Source organism: Haliotis cracherodii, unplaced genomic scaffold, assembly GCF_022045235.1.
Source record: "Haliotis cracherodii isolate W230 unplaced genomic scaffold, xgHalCrac1.p SCAF_19, whole genome shotgun sequence".
Taxonomy (NCBI): Eukaryota; Metazoa; Mollusca; class Gastropoda; order Lepetellida; family Haliotidae; genus Haliotis; species Haliotis cracherodii.
This window is the reverse complement of record NW_027266274.1, coordinates 14372995-14394747: the sequence shown is the minus strand read 5'-3', so window position 1 is coordinate 14394747 and position 21753 is coordinate 14372995. Positions and strand designations below refer to the sequence as shown.

Sequence of the window (21753 nt, the reverse complement as noted above, 5' to 3'; positions counted from 1 at the left end):
TAAAAAGCCCATCATAACAATAATCCTTCGTGACGTAGTTGACAGCGTGTCATCGTACCTCACAGACAGACATATGCAAACCGGAATAGACTTCACTACTTAACACAATTTTTAGATATTTTCACAACAAACAATTGTTTATATGGAATCAGTCAAAATCAAGCAAACCTCACAGATGTGAATTCGTGATTAAAATGTTTAGCGGGCGACACGAGGTTAGAAGTTTGAGAGTTGTCTCCCTTAGATTCCCTTCTGCTCGAGGTCGCTGTACACAGTTCTGCACACATATCTGAAGTTTGATGGAGACTGACAGCTCTCTACAGCATCCATCATGTGGCGGACTGTATCGTTTGTTGAACGGGTGGAGGTAGAGTTTTCGGGGAACTTGCTCAATCAGGCGATGGTGCTTGGCGATGTTGATAATGATAAGGTAAACTGCTGGTGATACTGGGTGTTGACACAATACGAAAGTTCTCTCGTTATAAGAGTCTGTTGTAGGCAAACACCAATATATTTAGTCCCATCTATAACTTTTGTCCCATCAATCTATTGTATGACTGTCATTGTATCAATCACATTCGAATGATAATGTTTGTAATTCTCTAAGAAACACTTGTCACTTCAATAGGATTGGGAAAGGGTCCAAAATCTTGTGTTTCTTAAAAATGCTTATGTAGCAGGGCATGGAGTCATCCCACAGATGACATCCTTACCTTGTCAGCTTGCTGACAAGGTTAACCTCTTTGGTCATGTGCACAAGGCGTCCGACCTCTGATCAGAAGGTCCGTGGTTCGAATCCCATGACGGGACTTGTACATTTTATGGCCGCTACATTGGCGCCCAAAGTGGGGCTGAGCTCGTTCATATTAAATTTGAGCAAAATAAGCCTCAGTACCCTACAATGCGGCCTGGGACGTGCCTTCTGTTGACATGGCAGTATTTAGCAGGGCGAGGAGTCATCCCACAGATGACATCCTTACCTTGTCAGCTTGCTGACAGGGTTAACCTCTATGGTCATGTGAACAAGGCATCTGACCTCTGATCAGAAGGTCCGTGGTTCGAATCCCATCACAGGACACGGAAATTTTATGGCCGCTACACACAGAACACTCCATTTTACATTCTGACTGATTCCCAATTCACAAAATAATGCAGTTAGGTTATTGTTTCTGAATACTATCCTGTATGGCTACCCTGCTATGCAAAGCACTATTTTCTGTTTACAGTATAATGAGCTTGTTGTTGGGAACATTGATGGAGACCTGTCAGTCTTTAAAGGCAGCAGTGTCACACCTTGGAGAAAGACTTCAGATCTTGGAATGGTTTGTAGATTAGACTCATAAATCAAAGTAGACGATAACATTTGCAGATATTTCAGTTTCAGACAAGGGATCTCTAGGGGCAGTAACCATTTATTTTGTAAAGTGTATGTGAAACAACCACATATTTACAAAACAACTATTCTCTCTAAATTTACACAAGTCTCGGACCATTAGTGGCCATGTCTGTACCTGGGTCTCTCTTCATCTCTCTTACTGAACCCAGAGCATATAGGCAATTTAATGATACATTCTCTTCTCATCTCTAGCAGGCTGTACACTTTATTCCTTTCCAGACTAAAATTAGCAGACTTGAGTGTATATATGGACATGAAAGTAACGTCTGCACAACACTGTGCTTTATAGAATGTTTTTTTTTAACTTTATACAAAACTTTGGGGGGGGGGGGGGGGATAAATGTATCTCTTTACAGTTTATCTGACCATATTTTATGGATTGTTATACATGGCTATTATTATGAGTCATCTTAAAGTTGATCATGTTGAGATCAGTTTCAAATGTTCTAATTTCCCCTTTTCAGATAACATGTATAGGGCTGGGAGACATATGCAATAAAGGAAAGGTAATCCTTAGATATTTTAAGTTGAAGGAATTCCAGAGCACAGTAAAAATGTACAGTGACATATTTGAGGATGCAGAAACAAGAGGAAAAATATCCTTGCTGGAAAAATGAAATTGGAAGGAGTTGTAAATTGGCAAAATGATAACATTTACTATTTTTTGCGTCCGATGTCTTCAGAAGCCCATGCCTGTCTTAAGAGGAGACAAACAGAACAATGTTTACCACAAGTTATTTGTGGGTTTATATAAACTACCATATTCACCATACTAAGGGCCCCCTTATCAACTGCAAGGCCATTACCTTACTAATCCTAATAACCTGGGAAGATCCTGGGTAGAATTGTTTTTCATCGACCCATGTTTGCCATAAGAGGTGACTAGCAGGATCGGGTGGTGACTGGTAAAACTTGCTGACTTGGTTGATGCATGTCATCATATCCAAATTGAGATCGATGCTATGACGTCAATTTCTGGATTGTCTGGTCCAGACTCGACAATTATTTACAGAGTGGAACATTGCTGAGTGCAGTGTTATACCACTAACAAACTAGATTGTGGGACAATACCAGTGCCTCTGGGTTTCATCAAAGTGGTAAATGTCTGAGACCTGCATCATTTCTGGTTTTCTTTAAACATGAATCTGAAATGTTGGGATATAATGGAAATGCAAAGCAGCACTACACCCAACTCACTCACTCACACTTTGATTCAGTTTTGAGACTTTAAACAACTTGAAATTATATTCAGTACATTTATGAATGTTGTCATCGTTACAGAACAACCTGGTTTGCCTGACGGCTGAAGGCTGGTGCTACATCTTCGACATCAGGCCAGAGGGCAGCATAGAGGTAGGTGTCTGTAGTAGACAGGTCAGTAGTAGGTGTCTGTAGTAGACAGGTGAGATGTAGTAGACAGGACAGTGGTAGGTGTCTGTAGTAGACAGGTGAGATGTAGTAGACAGGTCAGAGGCATGTGTCTGTAGTAGACAGGACAGTGGTAGGTGTCTGTAGTAGACAGGTCAGTGGTAGGTGTCTGTAGTAGACAGGACAGTGGTAGGTGTCTGTAGTAGACAGGACAGTGGTAGGTGTCTGTAGTAGACAGGTCAGAGGTAGGTGTCTGTAGTAGACAGGACAGTGGTAGGTGTCTGTAGTAGACAGGTCAGAGGTAGGTGTCTGTAGTAGACAGGACAATGGTAGGTGTCTGTAGTAGACAGGTCAGAGGTAGGTGTCTGTAGTAGACAGGACAGTGGTAGGTGTCTGTAGTAGACAGGACAGTGGTAGGTGTCTGTAGTAGACAGGTCAGATGGTCCTATGCCTACAACCAACTGTACGGTATATTGTGTTCAGGTTCTGTGTCCAGGTGTAAATGTAACTTGAGATGACATGCATGATGTCCTATAACTGCCTAGTTTCCCTTGTTGACAGTTCTTGAGAGAAGATGAGAGTGATATTGACATCAGAATCCTCAAGCCTGCCTACACACAGCACCTCCCAGCCAACGGCAAGGTGATGCTCATAGCCGATACAGGTAACTGTCATAGCTGATACAGGTAACTGTCATAGCCGATACAGGTAACTGTCATAGCCGATACAGGTAACTGTCATAGCCGATACAGGTAACTGTCCTAGCCGATACAGGTAACTGTCATAGGTGATACAGGAAACTATCATAGGTGATACAGGTAACTGTCACAGCCGATACAGGTAACTGTCATAGCCAATACAGGTAACTGCCATAGCCAATACAGGTAACTGTCATAGTCGATACAGGTAACTGTCACAGCCGATACAGGTAACTGTCACAGCCGATACAGGTAACTGTCACAGCCGATACAGGTAACTGTCATAGCCAATACAGGTAACTGCCATAGCCGATACAGGTAATTGTCATAGCCAATACAGGTAACTGTCACAGCCGATACAGGTAACTGTCATAGCCGATACAGGTAACTGTCATAGCCGATACAGGTACCTGCCATAGCCAATACATGTAATTGTCATAGCTGATACAGGTAACTGCCATAGCCGATACAGGTAACTGTCATAGCCGATACAGGTAACTGCCATAGCCGATACAGGTAACTGCCGTAGCCAATACAGGCAACTGTCATAGCTTATATATGATTTGAAAACTTCAAACTGTGTCATGTTTTTAAGATGGCGATGGCCAAACAGAGTTGGTTGTGGGCTACTCAGACAGAGTGGTGCGGACATTCCGATGGCAGTCCGGAGTAGACAGCGATGCCTACTCCACAGGACAGTTCATACAACACCAGAAGTGGCAGTTGGCTGGCCAGGTGAGCTATGCATGGACTTGGTTGTTATGAGTTCATACAACACCAGAAGTGGCAGTTAGCTGGCCAGGTGAGCTATACATGGACTTGGTTGTTATGAGTTCATACAACACCACAAGTGGCAGTTGGCTGGCCAGGTGAGTTATACATAAGTGGCAGTTGGCTGGCCAGGTGAGCTATGCATGGACTTGGTTGTTATGAGTTCATACAACACCAGAAGTGGCAGCTTGCCAAATGTGATTATTATCCTCCGCCATGAAGTGGAAGGGTGATATAGGAATGGGTGCTGTCTGTCTGTCACTTATCGTTTCTGGAGCAGTACTCAAAAATCATGAGAGATATCTTAACCAAACTTGACACATAGATAGATCAAGTGGTAAACTGGTGCCTTTTGATAGTTTGGGATTTCTGACAAATTTATTGTTCAAGTTTCCATAGCAATGACTTAGACTGAAAATGACGCTAGTGCTCGTTCCCAGAGCAGATCTTGAAAAAACGTACAATATTTCTTGCCTTGCACACAACCGTACATTTTGGTGGAGGATATGAGTATTTCATGTTTGAAGAATTCTTTGATGTCCGTCAAGGAGTAGAGTGGCCGTCATCGTATTGTTGTTGCATTATTACTGTGCTACATAATCTGTTACCATCACTCACTCCCTGCATAGATCGGATCCATGACAGTGAACAGTTGTGGAGAGGGCAAGCCTCAACTGCTGGCATCCCAGCCGGGCGGAACACTGGTCACTCTACTGCAGGGAACCAACATCAGGATGGAGCAACCCCATGTAGACCACAGGTCAGTCCATAGAACACAAGTCAGTCCTTAGAACACAGGTCAGTCCATAGAACACAGGTGTGTTGTACGTAGAACATAGGTGTGTTGTACGTAGAACATAGGTGTGTTGTACGTAGAGCACAGGTCAGTACATAGAACACAGGTCAGTCCTTAGAACACAGGTCAGTCCTTAGAACATAGGTGTGTTGTACGTAGAACACAGGTCAGTTATTAGAACACAGGTCAGTCCTTAGAACACAGGTCAGTCCTTAGAACATAGGTGTGTTGTACGTAGAACACAGGTCAGTACATAGAACACAGGTCAGTCCATAGAACAGGTGTGTTGTACGTAGAACACAGGTCAGTCCATAGAACACAGGTCAGTCCTTAGAACATAGGTGTGTTGTACGTAGAACACAGGTCAGTACATAGAACACAGGTCAGTCCTTAGAACATAGGTGTGTTGTACGTAGAACACAGGTCAGTACATAGAACATAGGTCAGTCCATAGAACACAGGTGTGTTGTACGTAGAACACAGGTCAGTTATTAGAACACAGGTGTGTTGTACGTAGAACACAGGTCAGTTATTAGAACACAGGTGTGTTGTACGTAGAACACAGGTCAGTTATTAGAACACAGGTGTGTTGTACGTAGAACACAGGTCAGTTATTAGAACACAGGTGTGTTGTACGTAGAACACAGGTCAGTCCTTAGAACAGAGGTCAGTCCTTAGAACACAGGTGTGTTGTACGTAGAATACAGGTCAGTTATTAGAACACAGGTCAGTCCATAGAACATAGGTGTGTTGTACGTAGAACACAGGTCAGTACATAGAACACAGGTCAGTCCATAGAACACAGGTCAGTCCATAGAACACAGGTGTGTTGTACGTAGAACACAGGTCAGTCCATAGAACACAGGTCAGTCCATAGAACACAGGTGTGTTGTACGTAGAACACAGGTCAGTACATAGAACACAGGTCAGTTATTAGAACACAGGTCAGTCATGATACATAGAATATGGCCAGTCGTATATAGAACACAGGTCTGGTAGCTCCAACAGTCATCATGTCGTATGTCATACATCAAACTCTTCAAAAACAATCTCATTAAAATCAGATCTACTTTTCACGAACTTTGACTAACCACTGAAACGACTTACAAGAAGTTGATATCAGCCAATTCGAAAGCAGCTTTCTAGAGCTTTAGAGCATTCGTTTCAATCTTCCATTTCATACTACGCTTAAAAAATATGTTGACACAGTCCTCGATTAAAATTTTGAAAACTGAACAAAAGAACATTCTGGAACGTCTAATATATCTTTGTGATTGTATGGCAGTGCTTCCCATGTACTGTGCAACGCCTCACCCATTGAAATGTTTATCCCGCAGAAGCGAGAGATAGACAATAATTTTGACGGAATCAGTGGTACGGGTAAAGCTTTGATTGGATTAAAGGTCGTTCTGACGTGACCCATAATGGGATGTCCTCAGATCTTTGTTTTGCATTTTGCAGCAGCAAGAACTTAGATTTGATTTTAATGAGAAAATTCAAAAAAGGACGAGTAATACGACAGCCTCATGGTTAAAGCGTTTGCTGATCCCACCATTAACCTGGGTTCTATTCCAGTGAGGAGTCGACTCAGCAGTCCTTCGTGTACCATCCCCTGGGGTCATGCAGAGCTCGTAACAAGGAAGTCTCCACTGTCATCGTTGGGGGGATAAAACGAGAGAGAAAGCAAGAGGATGACAAAGCGTCGTCTTTCTATGCCCTGGCCACTCTAGATGGTAAGTGTCAGTATAGCACATAATGAAGTTAGCACTTGTAACACTTTGGTGGATGTACAAACTTTAAAAGAAATTGTGTCTTAAATTAATACCAAGGTTTGCATTTGACCCCAATGAAGCTATGGGGGGCACGGGTGGCCCAGTCCTCTAAGGTGCCGCTATTCGCTGTGCAGAGTTGCATCCCTTGGGCACGCCAGAAACCTATGATTGTGGGTTCGAATCCCGGTTCGTCCTGATTATGTTTCTAGGTTTGTCAGCACCATACCCTTGCTCGTGGGTTTCACCGAAGTGGTAAACGTCTGAGACCTGCATCACTTTCGGGCTTTCCTCCCACATTAAGCTGACACACTGCCATATAACTGGAATACTGTTAAAAGCGGTGTTAAACCACTCACCCAATGAAGCTATGTATACTCACCCACAAAATAACGCAAATACCATGCATGTTTGCTAATAACAAGAATTACGCATATTCATGAGATATTAACGAACATACTGGTATGTTGCATGAACCGATGCTCATGAACGTATCACATGTGACATCATAGATCCATGACCCGAGATGCACCATTTGTCTTGTAAAGTTTGGAAATCATGTGCAGCATATCATGATAAGAATAAAGACACTGTGGTAACACTTGACTGTTAGTTTTGTCATTAAGTGGTACACATTGGAAACATCTCTTTTTACATACATACTTCTCTATATGTTTCTATGGCTCCCATTTCTTTGGGTGGTGAGTATATATCAGTATGCCAAAGTAGTCTATCATATTTACATAGATTAAAATAAAGAAAAAAACAATCAACTGTCCTCTAGCCTAGTATCCCATAAAACCTTAACTATACTTTCTAGGACCTGTTCCACAAAGTGATCTTAGCGCTATGATTGTTGAAAGTCTGTGTTAAAGTATGGAGGTTGCGATCATCTTACCACTAAGATCGCTTTGTGTAACAGGGACAGGTGATATATTTATATCGGCAGAATGCCAGGTAAGATCGTAGGTATATCAATATACTCCTATATTCAAACGTGTGACCCGTGAAGATTTGGGTAGAGAATAGGTCTTTAGCAACCAATGGTTGCCGTTAGGGGCAACTACACTTGTTGTAAGAGGCGACTCAAGTGATCAGGTGGTCTGGCGCACTCACTTGGCTGGTGCATGTCATCGTATCCCAATTGCGTAGATCGATGCTCATGATGTCAATCACTGGATTGTCTTATCCGTACTCAATTATTCACAGCCTCTGCTTACAGCTGGAATATTGCAGGGTGCAGTTTAAAACAAACAACAGGAAACACACAGAACCTCAACCATTTGATTGATGGCCAGCGGTCAAGCCCTGAGTAAAGTCCAGCCACACTTTGTTGTTCATCTTCTCAATTCAAGAGAGTTAACTGTCTGGAAAACTCCAATTTCCACCCTTGCCGAACCAGGCTGGAATTTCTGGCCTCAATCGTAGCGCCACCAGTGGCTATTGATCTTCCCGAGGCAAGAGAGTTAACTGACTTTAAAAGTCCAATTTTCCACCCTTGCCGAACTAGGCTGGAAATCCTGGGCTCGATCGTAGCACCACCAGTGGCTATTACGAGTTATGTCCTTTCTATGCCTCTCCTATTGGCCAATCAGATTCAACCTCTCGTATCACTTGCATTTGCTTCAAAGAAAATGGTGGCGCCCAGTCAAGACGATCTGATTGATAATCAAGATCTATATTGTGATAAAATGAGTCTTACATCGCGAAGTGCATCAAATCATGTGAGCACCTTGATTAAAAGCATGAAAAGATTTTGAAAATATCTGTTGACAACGAGTTAGCAGTGCACATGCTTTGCAAATCCTGCAGTCGACCGAAATCTGCATGACACTTTACAAACCGGATTTCCATTTTGGTGCGAGATTTTGATTGGACTATGCATAGACTCATTAGTCCAGCCAAAATGTAACTCAATAATACCAGCCTAGTTCGGCAAGGGTGGAAACTGGACTTTTATAGTCAGTTAACTCACTTGCCTCGGGAAGATGGTGGCTTTTACGATCTATGTCCCTTCTATGTCCCTCTGATTGACCAATCAGATTCCACCTCTCATATCACTTGCATTTGCTTCAAACAAAAAAACGGCGCTAATTGAAGACGTTCAGATTAATAATCAAAATCTATATTGTAATAAAACAGGTCTTACTTTCGCGATGTGCATCATATCAAGTGAGCACCTTGATTAAAAACATGAAAAGATTTGGAAAATATGTGTTGACGCCGAGTTGGCAGTCCACATGATTTTACAAATCCTGCAATCAAATGATATATGCACGGCAATTTACAAACCGGATTTTGATTTGGTTATGAGATTTTGATTGCACTATGCATAGACTCGTTAGTCCAGCCAAGATTGAAGCCTATTTTGTCAAGGGTGGAAACTGGACTTTGATAGTCAGTTAACTCCCAGCCTCGGGAAGATACTTGTCATTAATTCTGCCCTTGGCTGTGGTCTGAAGACTCGATACAATATGTCATCCTGTTTGCAGGCAGCCTGGTTCTAGTGCAGTCCGATAAGACGGAGTCGGACAAGATCGTATGGTCACTCCAGGTGGATCATCAGCTGTTCTCTCTGCACAAACTGGACGTGACGGTCAGTGGAACAGCCGCCAGTCTGTGAGGGATTGTATCACATATTTACAAGGGCAATATGTGTGGGATTATATCACATATTTACAAGGGCAATATGTGTGGGATTGTATCACATATTTACAAGGGCAATATGTGTGGGATTGTATCACATATTTACAAGGGCAATATTAGTGGGATTTTATCACCTATTTACAAGGGCAATATGTGTGGGATTGTATCACATATTTACAAGGGCAATATGTGTGGAATTGTATCACATATTTACAAGGGCAATATGTGTTGGATTGTATCACATATTTACAAGGGCAATATGTGTGGGATTGTATCACATATTTACAAGGGCAATATGAGTGGGATTGTATCAGATATTTACAAGGGCAATATGTGTAGGATTGTATCACATATTTACCTGGGCAATATGAGTGGGATTGTATCACATATTATCCAGGGCAATATGAGTGGGATTGTATCACATATTTACAAGGGCACTATGTGTGGGATTGTATCACATATTTACCAGGGCAATAGTATAACATTGAAATATCCTGCAGGATGGGGTGTAATAGTGATGAGTGTTTGTTTTCAGTCCAGTAACAAAACAAGGCCATGTGTAACTCAGTCCCAGATGAATTCTACGGCTGAAGTTGCACAATTCTTCGATAAGTCTGCAGTAAAAACATAACCATTCCCCCCTAAAAAATTAATACAAACTCATTTTTTTCAATTTTAATCTCTTGCATTTGGACATTTCAAGACATCCAATTATCCAACTAAATATGCATAGTATCATGGATATTTGTATGTATTTAAACACAAAAACATTTAAAAAGGAGATATATATATATTTTAAATTTCATTTTATTGTAGGATTCATATTTTGAATGTTTGAATAACATGTTCAGTGTTTGGGCATCACTCAAGAGCAAAATTTGATAAAGAAGACTGAAAATCATGAAAATTTGTGAAATGATTGATAAAAGAACCAAATTCTGCAAATTTACTGGAATTCTGTGGTAAGTTACGTTTTCTGCAAATATTTCCATTTCCAGAATCACAAAATTCATCTGGGACTGACAACTCATGAAAGTCAAATTATCCCTACTCTGAGTTATGTACGAAAAGGTCGAAAGGTTACCGGGTATCACAAATGTTGCATCAGAAATTTTGCCGTTTGTGCGATGTGTGGAGTAGTTTGGCACTTGTTGGTAGGGAAATATTGCCTTTTATTCTGTGTGTAGAGTGGGTGTCTGAAAGGTTGTGGCACAAATTTCATGGAAAATATTGTCATTTGTACGTTGTGTAGAGTAGCTGGCTGAAAGATATGAAACATGTTGCATGGGAAATATTGTCTTTTGTGGGATGTAAACAGCGAAAACATTTATATTGCATTCAATATATAGTCAAGTCTCGTTTATCCGACACTCGTTAATCCGACAATCGGCTTTATCCGACACAAATGATGGGAACTGAATAAATCATTGCTGTTTAGACCTGTTAATCCGACAGTCTCGCACTCCAACTCCGACACACCTGATTTGCAATGATTTGCTGAAATCACTCTTTGATCAGTCTCGTTAATCCGACACAGTGATAAGCATACTCCATGGTCATCTGCCCGCAAGAACACAGCTCCGTGTTTTAATGCGAGACGAGTTGGCGAGTAGCTGTATATTTAAATGGCTGCAGAGATAAACTTTGTGTTTTGTGTTAAACTTTTAGAGGTTGCATGATTAGAAAACATATTCCGCGAACAATGTAACACAACAAAATGAATATTTCCTTTTTCCTTTTTTTATTACAACATGATTGAATCGTTATCTATCGTGTAGTTGTCCAATTTTCGATCACGAACGTTGATCATACCTAATTTCGTTTATCCGACATACTCGTTAATCCGACATAATCATATGCAACCAACAATGTCGGATTAACGGGACTCGACTGTATATGCTGACAAAAGCATCACATCTACAACCGTTACTCTGATATATGCTTCTTCTCTAAGAAGAGTGAAAAATGTATGACAATATTTACGCGTGAAATGGATAGTCATAATTGGGTCATGTCTTAGAAGATAATATTTTTTCAATATGGGTACTATTTGGTCCTGTTGTCGTTATTGTAGATTATGTTGCTATGGTAACCACAGCAGAGTCTGTATGACAGATTATGTTTGTGTTACCATGGAGACTTGTGGTGTAGAATGTGTTTTCTTGTCTCTAGGGTAACAACCGTGAGGAGGTTGTGTGTTGTTCTTGGGATGGACAGACGTATATCGTCAACCACAGTCGGGAGGTGGTCAGGTACCAGTTCGAGGAAAATGTCGCCGCCTTCTCTGCAGGTAGGTCTTCAAATATTGTAACAGTTGTGAAATTTCACAAGCTTTCTTCTATGGAACACTTGTTTTAAGTTTTGGGTGCATGAGTGGTCCAGTCATCTAATGCGCCACAATTTGCTGTACAAAGTTGCTTCCCTTGGACACACCTGAAACCTATGATCGTGGGCTAGAATCCCAGTTTGCCCCGATCATGATTTTAGGCTTGTCCGCACCATTCTCATGTTCATGGGTTTCCCTGAAGTGGTAAACGTCTGAGACCTGCAATACTCCCGGCATTCCTCCCACATTAAGCTGACATGTCATGGTTCAAACTGGAATACCTTACTTTGCAAAAAGAAAAAGAAACGCAAAAGTGATTTTCAGTGTATATTTTATCTATCATAAATACACAAAAGGTGGTAATCGATTGTTCAAAATTTACACACATCATTCTCATTGAGCCAGGTTCCATATGGCACACATGAAACAGTAGATTTTCAAGGTGAAGGTCATCTGTTCTCAATCTCTAAAACATCTTCCCGAGGCAAGAGAGTTAACTGACTTTAAAAGTCCAGTTTCCTATCATGATATAACATTTATACTAAGTTTTCCTCTAATAATTAGATCCACATCAAGTGCTTTTATGACTTATCATGGTGTAATATTTATACATCATTTCATATAATTATAATTTAGCAAGTAATACTTATCATCAGGTAAAATGCATATATAAAATATCAGTAGTTTCAGTTATAGCTTTTTAGATAGATGCTAGCCTAAGGTAATGGGAGCACATATCCTAGACATACTATTCAATAAGACAAGCGTTATGTCTACATAGTTAAATAGATTTGAAGCTTTTAGATAAATGCTAGCCTAACGTATCAAGATCCCATCTCCCAGACAAAAGATATGTCTACATAGTCTTATAGATTGCTTTGAACTATTTTATTTAAGTAAATCTGTCATCACCTATATTAGAATAACGTTCAGCAATTACTTCAATTTAGACTCATTAAGGATTAGCCCCCATACAAGCTCATCTATAGTGCATTAAGGATTAGCCCCAATAGAAGCTCGTCTATAGTGCATTAAGGATTAGGCCCAATACAAGCTCGTCTATAGTGACACCATAATCTCTTTCAAAGCACCCATTAAATATGTCAACAAGATTAGTGCCAGTCCAACAGGATTAACAGGATTAAGTATTCCTCTCTGTCTAGCCGTTCATTTAGCATAGGGCACAACCAATCGTGTATCAACCAATCATGTTCCTTTTTATTGTTCAAATTTTTGTTAAATACATACTGTAGCAAAATTTTAGCAGAGAAGGGGTTTGACTCTCTTACCAAGCAGACCTCTCTCCCACAGCCCAGAGGGTTGTACCGACTCTCTGTGGCACCCTCAGCTATAGTTAAGATATTGTTCATTTTTAATTGTTCTTGTAAATAAAATTGTGATTAGTCTCCTGTGACTCCGGCTCTTTGCTGACTATTTCCCCCAAGAAATCCAGCATGCCATTTGGACGGTTTTGTTCATCCCACAACAGTCCATGATAATTTGCTAAACTATAATTATATGAAATGATGTATAAATATTACACCATGATAAGTCATAAAAGCACTTGATGTGGATCTAATTATTATAGGAAAACTTAGTATAAATGTTATATCATGATATCCACCCTTGCCGAACTTGGCTGGAATTCCTGGGTTCGATCGTAGCGCCTCCAGTGACTATTACCAGTTATGTCCTTTCTATGCCTCTCCTATGGACCAATCAGATTCAACCTCTCGTATCACTCGCATTTGCTTCAAACAAAATGGTGGCACCAAGTGAAGACGATCTGATTGATAATCAAGATCTATATTGTTATAAAACGGGTCTTACATCGCGAAATGCATCAAATCACGTGAGCACCTTGATTAAAAACATGAAAAGATTTTGAAAATATCTGTTGACAATGAGTTGGCGGTGCACATGCTTTGCAAATCCTGCAATCGACCAAAAAGAAGCATGACAGTTTCGTTGCACGATTTTGATTGGACTATGCATAGACTCGTTAGTCCAGCCAAATTGTAACTCCATAATCCCAGCCTAGTTCGGCAAGGGTGGAAACTGGACTTTTATAGTCAGTAAACTCCCTTGCCTCGGGAATATGTCTCTAAAATGGCCACCATTAGAGTCCAAAACTGACTGGCATCTTCATCCCATGGAAGCAATCAGGGATATAACTGGAATACTGTTCAAAGCAGCGTTAAGTCCAACTCACCCACTTGAGAATGTTTGAGCTGTGCACATCATTAAAAGACAAATTAGTGCAATAAATAGATATTATTTAATTGCAATTATTTACCCATGAAAGATTTTGAATTTTTGTCTGCTAATTCTTTATGATGTACAAAGGTGAAGTGCCACAAAATTATGTTGGCACATGAATACAGGGTAGGATTATGTTAGCACATGAATACATGGTAGGATTATGTTAGCACATGAATACAGGGTAGGATTATGTTAGCACATGAATACAGGGTAGGATTATGTTAGCACATAAATACAGGGTAGGATTAGGTTAGCACATGAATGCATGGTAGGATTATGTTAGCACATGAATACAGGGTAGGATTATGTTAGCACATGAATACAGGGTAGGATTATGTTAGCACATAAATACAGGGTAGGATTAGGTTAGCACATGAATGCATGGTAGGATTATGTTAGCACATGAATACAGGGTAGGATTATGTTAGCACATGAATACAGGGTAGGATTATGTTAGCACATGAATACAGGATAGGATTATGTTAGCACATGAATACAGGGTAGTATTATGTTAGCACATAAATACAGGGTAGGATTAGGTTAGCACATGAATACAGGGTAGGATTATGTTCAAGAGCCTTCAGACATGCAGAGATATATGTAATAGGACTTGACAAGTGGATTGTGTTATTTCAAGCAAAGATGATGTGGACATAGTGACACAAGAGTATTAGCATTTGTTTCAAGTAGCACACTAATGTTCCGCATGTTTCAGGTTTCTTTGCTTTACCGGACCAAGGCAACGTGCCATGTTTTGTGTACGCAACATTCAACAACCGCATCTACATCTACTACAACATCAACCTCCCCGAGGTGGAGTCCACCAACCTGCTCACTGTCATGGGTCGGAGGGACGACACACGGCAGCTGCTGGCCAGACTCAACATAGATCGTACGTTCCTGTTTATAATGTCTCTGACAACGCTTGTGTGTTTGTTGTAAGCCATCTTCCCTAGGCAAGGGAGTGAACTGACTGTAATAGTCCAGTTTCCACCCTTGCCAAACTAGGCTGGAATTTCTGGGCTCGATCGTAGCGCCACCAGTGGCTATAACAAGTTATGTCCCATCCTTTTGACCAATCAGATTCCTCCTCTCACATCACTTGCATTTTATTCAAACAAATGGCAACACCCATTGAAGAAGATCTGATCGATAATCAAAATCTGTATTGTGATAAAAGGGACCTTATTTCATGAAGTGCAACAAATCATGTGAGCACCTTGATTAAAAATATGAAAAGTTCGGAAAATATTTGTTGACGCTAAGTTGACGGTACACACGCATTGCAAATCCTGCAATCGACCAAAATCCGAACACCAGTTCACCAACCGGATGTTGATTTTGATTGGACTATGAATAGGCTTGTTAGTCAAGTGAGTGAGTGAGTATGGTTTTACGCCGCTTTAAGCAATATTCCAGCAACACACGGCGGGGAACACCAGAAATGGGCTGTACCAATGTCAGGGAATCGAACCCGGGTCTTCGGTGTGACGAGCGAACCACTCTAACCACTAGGCTACCCGACCGCCCGCGTGTTAGTCAAGCCAAAATATATGAAAAATACATTTTCATGTATAGCTCCAAATCTCTGTCATCTAATACATCTATTCAGCATGATTCAGTATCTGAGCCACAGCTAAAGAATGCATGCCTGGCAAGAGATCAGATTTGATCCTGCTGGCTAAGTGCTGAAATGTGTACAGAGTTGTTTCCCTTAGATCTACAAGTGGAGGCTTCAAATCCAAGATATCCAAGAATTTTGTTCTTGGTCTGTCAGCACCAAGCTCTTGCTTATAAAGTTGTAGGTCTGGGTTAGTATAGATCCCCAGCAACCTATGCCAGTTGTATGAGGCGACGAAATGGATCAGGTGGTCAGACTCAATTATTTTCTGGCCACTGTCATGTAGCTGGAATATTACTGAGTGCGGCATTAAACAACAAACACACACATCATGTTTTAAATTTGTGATGTCATGAGCAATGTATGATGTCATATGATTGTCCTCATCAATACTGCAGTATAACGGTATATTGATTCACGTAACCAATCAACTTCCACTTTTAAAGAACACATTTCCAAATATTCCCAAGTTTTTTGTTTCAACCCTTGTTGTTGATATTGTATGTTTCTGGTGAATGTTTCAGCCAATATTCCAAAAATTTTTTGTTTCAACCCTTGTTGATGATATTGTATGTTTCTGGTGAATGTTTCAGCCAAGCGATCAGACCAGCTGCGGCAGCTGTACCACTGGGTGCTGTACGGCTTCCACAGCAAGACATGACCTCCCGAGTGGACCACACCTACCAGGGGAAGGTCCGGGACTGTGGATGCTTACTGATGATATTAAGTTGCTGTGACATCAGTTTGTCAAGTAACACTGCATGAGTGATCCGACACAATGGAAACATGAAGATGTGGATATGATTCTGTGGACAAATCTGAAGCCGACGCCATGTTTTCTGTCTGTCCTGCCACTAATGCCCAGCATGGATTACAGGATGATCTAATTATATGTACAGAATGTTATATCTTTAGCACCCTGTGGGGATACTGGATTAGAATACCATATTCAACGTAATAAGCGCCCAGGGCACTCTCAAAATTAAAAATTGGTGGGCTCTTATAAGAATATTATGTTGGTGAAAAAAACAGAGTTGAAAGATGAATTTCGTGGTTTATAGTGACAGCCTGAAATGTTTATGTACGACAGATATATTTTTCCAGAATTTAATGGACTATAATTAAGGGTGCATATAACACACAAGTGTGTATTATACGCGAATAAATAAGTCTTGTGTACATTGATCAATCGGAAGGGGTGCTAATTGGGATTGTTCACTTGCCAAAATATCAGCAAATATCACCGTGGGCGCTTATTAGAGTGGGGCGCTTATTACATCGAATACGGTATGTCTTTATGATTGTGCTAAGATGTGACTAATGAGTGAGTGAGTTGGGTGAGTTCCAGTTATATCACGGCGTGTCAGCTTAATGTGGGAGGAAAGCCCGAAGTGATGCAGGTCTCAGATGTTTACCACTTCGGGTATGGTGCTGACAAACCTAGAAACATAATTTGGGCGAACCGGAATTCGAAGCCACGATCATGGGTTTTAGGCGTGCACAAGGGACGCAACTCTGCAAAGCGAATCGCGGCGCCTTAGACGACTGGGCCACCCGTGCCCCCCTGTGACTAATTAGATCAGGTGGTCATTCTTGTTGACTTGGGTCATTCCCCAATGTCGTGGCACGTTTGTTTACAGACACCATCATGTAGCTAGAATATTGCTGACTATGGTGTCAATATTTACTCACTCACTCATAGACCCACAGAAGTATATTTTTGACAGAAATTTGGAATGCATATCGTTTTGATCTTATAAGATTCATGCATTTTCCTGTCTGCATTAAAAACATTAAGATTAAGTTATTGAGCCTGATGCCTGTGTTGACTAGGACGAGGAAACAGGTTGTCAAGTCTCCATGTCTTCACCAGTAACCTGGTGTGTTGACTTCATGTGAGTCTGATGTAGTCACCAGGAAACAGGTTGTCAAGTCTCAATGTCTTCACCGGTAACCTGGTGTGTTGACTTCATATCAGTCTGATGTAGTTACCAGGAAACAGGTTGTCAAGTCTCCATGTCTTCACCAGTAACCTGGTGTGTTGACTTCATGTGAGTCTGATGTAGTCACCAGGAAACAGGTTGTCAAGTCTCAATGTCTTCACCAGTAACCTGGTACCGCCTCTGTCTAACCTAGGATAGACTTTGGATTTACTTAATTTCACTAATGTAATGTTATCAAACCTGCTGTGAGTCAGTACATCATAGCCATGGAAATGTATATTGAAATGTGCTCAGTATAACAGTGATCGATGAAGTTGGAAATGCACAGTTTGTCAAGAGAGAGATATGATTGTGCATCGTTTGTATACTGTACAAATATAAATAAAACACCAAACATATTTGACTTATTTTTAGCTCATCTTGTCAATATGAGCTTATGTACTGAGCCTTTCCGTCCCTCAGTCCCCCTGTGGTTAGACCTGTGAACTTCAAAAAACTCATCTTCGTCAAACCTACAGAACATACCAATATCAAGGTAGACAAGCTGACAAGTTGACAAATTCAAAATGGCTACCTCTTCACGCTAGGAACTATTGGATAATTTGTTTTAAGAATGTTGTGGGGATGATTGTAAGATACTTTTCTACAATGAAGAAGGCCATTATATTGTTAAATTCACAACAGCTGTTGTGACGTGAATTAGAGTGAGTGTATTTAGCTATTTGGTTAACAAACAAAAAATATTTAAAAATCTTGCAGAAGTAAAATGTGAAATCAGTAAATGACCTCACAAGTTCAATGTGCAATTCACAAATCATATTGAATCACAAATCACAAACGGCAACACGATGGGTCAAATGAGTGGCGGTAGCAATGTGAGACAGGTCCTATATTTCGTGTCTGTGCACTCACAAATGTCCATTGAAAATCTTGAAACAGCCCTGACTGTTCTTGAATCAAGAATAGTGATGGAAGCTGGCAGGAATTTTCACTTGGCAAGTAGATAAAACACACCTTAGATTGCTTAAGGCCTCAAATTGTCCTGGTGTTGCTCTTATACAGGTACGGGGGCACAGGTGGCCCAGTCGTCTAAGGCGCCGCTATTCGCTGTGCAGAGTTGCGTCCCTTGGACACACCAGAAATCTATGATTGTGGGTTCGAATCCCGGTTCGCCCCGATTTTGTTTCTAGGTTTGTCAGCACCATACCCGTGCTCGTGGGTTTCACCGAAGTGGTAAACGTCTGAGACCTGCATCACTTCGGGCTTTCCTCCCACATTAAGCTGACACGCCGTGATATAACTGGAACACTGTTAAAAGTGGCGTAAAACCCAACTCCCTCTTATACAGGTACAGCCAGCCTACTAGAAACTGTCCCATCATGAAACTTCTCTAATGATCAAGCCAGCCACGTTTGTCACAACAACCAGGGGCAGTAACTCTAGCCATGACAGCACTTGACATTTTACCAGCGCTTCAATCAATCATTTGCTGTCACTGGCTATTTCTACAAATAAGTGAGTGAGTGAGTTGGGTTTAACGCCGCTTTTAACAGTATTCCAGTTATATCACGACGTTCAAGGACGTGTGGCCGAAGAACCCTCTCCGGGTAACCTTGCACCAAGTCTGTTCCACCAGTGTAGGAGATGGCCGCCCACATCATCACACTACCACTGCCAAATGTCTTCACTTCCGGTATGCAGTTTCATGCATAACGTTCCCCGCCACGCCTGTCAACACGACGTCTACCATCCGCACGGTGAAGCATGACTCATCACTGAACCAAACCTTTCTCCATCGCAGTTGTAGCCATACTCTGTGACCTTGACACAACTGTGGTTACCTTAATTCTAGAGATGGCCGTTTTTTCACGTAAGCGACGTAGCTGTATGAATCTGTACTGTGCTCTAGTGACTGAGTTGGGTTTAACGCCGCTTTTAACAGTATTCCAGTTTCATAACGGTGTGTCATCTTAATGTGGGGGGGGGAAGCCCAAAGTGATGCAGGTTTCAGACGTTTACCATTTCGGTGAAACCCACGAGCTGGTGCTGACAAACCAAGAAACATAATTGGGGAGAACCGGGATTCGAACCCACAATCATAGGTTTCTGGCGTGCCCAAGGGACGCAAATCTGCACAGCGAATCGCGGCGCTTTAGACGACTGGGCCACCCGTCAGCATACTGACTCCGAGCCGACCAGTCCTTGTTTTAGCCCCTTAATGCCGAGCTCCAGACAGCGTAACAACAAGTACAATCTTTTAACGTCTTTTTGTATGACGCGGCCGGGGATCGAACCCAGGACCTTCCGCTCACCGGGCGGACGCTCTACCACAAGACCACGGAGGCGGTCGCATTGCATCGAGAATGGAAGCAGATCATATCAGAAGACTCACTGGAGGAATGAGGAGAAGGGTAGAATCTGTCATCCAGGCACAGGGCAGTTACACTCACTACTAGGGGGCACGGGTGGCCCAGTCGTCTAAGGCGCCGCGATTCGCTGTGCAGAGTTGCGTCCCCTGGACACGCCAGAAACCTATGATTGTGGGTTCGAATCCTGGTTCACCCCGATTATGTTTCTAGGTTTGTCAGCACCATACCCGTGCTCCTGGGTTTCACCGAAGTGGTAAACGTCTAAGACCTGCATCACTTCGGGCTTTCCTCCCACATTAAGCTGACATGCCGTGATATAACTGGAATACTGTTAAAAGCGGCGTTAAACCCAACTCACTCACTCACTCACTACACTCACTACTGATTTTCAAGATTGTGATTATCTTTGTAAGATAACAATGACCGTTTTTGGACAGTGATGGTCGTTCATACGTGATCAGGGAAGTTCCCAGATTCCCAGATCCCTAGACCAGTGGTCGAGCGTCCGCCCGGAGAGTGGAGCGTCACGGGTTCAATCCCCGACCGCGTCATACCAAAAGACGTAAACAGATGTTACTTGTTGTTACCCTGCCTGGCGCTCAGCATCAAGGGGCTAAAACAAGCATCAGTCGGCTCGAAGTCAGTGTCTAAGTCAGTGTCCTTTTTCAGTTGGTCGTTTGCAGACTTCCGGGTAAGGTCCTGGGAGTAAAACCTTATGAATATTTGTGTCATTCGTTTCAGTTCCTGATAAAAGTCAATATACCGGAAGTAAGGATATTTCGTGAATGTGGGTATTACACATGACAAGGGTATTATTCTATCGGATAGAATGGGTCTGGCCCAAAGTAACTTTCTAAAATAGAAATACCCTTGACTATTCGAGTTGCTATTCAAATACGGAGACCTGTGAAGATTCCGGGATAGAATAGGTCTTCAGCAACCCATGCTTGCCGTAAAAGGTGACTATGCTTGTCGTAAAAGGCGACTAACGGGATCGGGTGGTCAGGCTCGCTGACTTGATTGATGCATGTCATCGATTCCAATTGCGTGGATCGATGCTCATGATATTAATCACTGGATTCTCTGGTCCAGACTAGATTATTTACAGACCGCCGCCATATAGCTGGAATATTGCTGAGTGCGGCGTTAAACAACAAACCAACCAACCAAATCAAATACGGAAACTTAGGTTTTTGTTGATCAGTGACTTCGAACACGAGATTTATGACATGAACGGCGCACCATACTTCTCGTGAATTCAATTGCAGTGTATCAGTTAATAATCCTCACGCCTGAACGACCTCTAAAATAAAGCAACAGGAAAACATGCACATTGGACGAACAGCACGTTCCACGATTATAATCGCGGAGGTGCATCCGGTTTATAACACGGTGACGTCACGTGTACCGTATTCGACGTAATATGCGCCCACGCCGATATTTATTAATATATTGGCTTGTGCACAATCCCAATTAGCACCCCTTCCGATTGATCAATGTACACAAGACTTATTTATTCGTGTATAATACGCACTCGTGTGTTATATGCACCCTTAATTATGGGCAATTAAATTCTGGAAAAATATATCTGTCGTATATAAACATTTCAGGCTGTCAGAATAAACCACGAAATTTATCTTTCAACTCTGTTATTTTTCCACCAAAATACCATTCTAATAAAAAAAAACCTATTTCTAATTTTGAGAGTGCCCTGGGCGCTTATTACGTCGAATACTGTATGTATGGCTCTATAAAACCTTGTTTCGCTCCTGTGACAATGATTGCGTG

At 41.6% G+C, this 21753-nt stretch overlaps 1 protein-coding gene across 1 annotated transcript; it reads left to right on the top strand.

Moving 5' to 3' along the window:
* The first annotated feature begins 266 nt into the window (after positions 1–266).
* On the top strand, positions 267–17069 carry LOC139466779 (KICSTOR complex protein ITFG2-like). Its single transcript, XM_071248456.1, has 12 exons — positions 267–430; positions 1227–1322; positions 1861–1902; positions 2678–2749; positions 3326–3428; positions 4058–4197; positions 4863–4993; positions 6605–6762; positions 9291–9394; positions 11617–11734; positions 14748–14924; positions 16247–17069. The coding sequence occupies exons 1-12, from the start codon at positions 332–334 to the stop codon at positions 16312–16314; spliced, it is 1308 nt and encodes a 435-aa protein (XP_071104557.1). The 5' UTR covers positions 267–331; the 3' UTR covers positions 16315–17069.
* Positions 17070–21753: the final 4684 nt, after the last annotated feature.

Excerpts from the sequence above, each read along its gene's own strand:
- LOC139466779 (XM_071248456.1), top strand. The coding sequence starts at position 332 with ATGTGGCGGACTGTATCGTTTGTTGAACGGGTGGAGGTAGAGTTTTCG. Across the intron at positions 3,429-4,057 it reads GATGCTCATAGCCGATACAG|ATGGCGATGGCCAAACAGAG; the intron begins GTAACTGTCATA and ends CATGTTTTTAAG. Across the intron at positions 4,198-4,862 it reads AGTGGCAGTTGGCTGGCCAG|ATCGGATCCATGACAGTGAA; the intron begins GTGAGCTATGCA and ends CTCCCTGCATAG.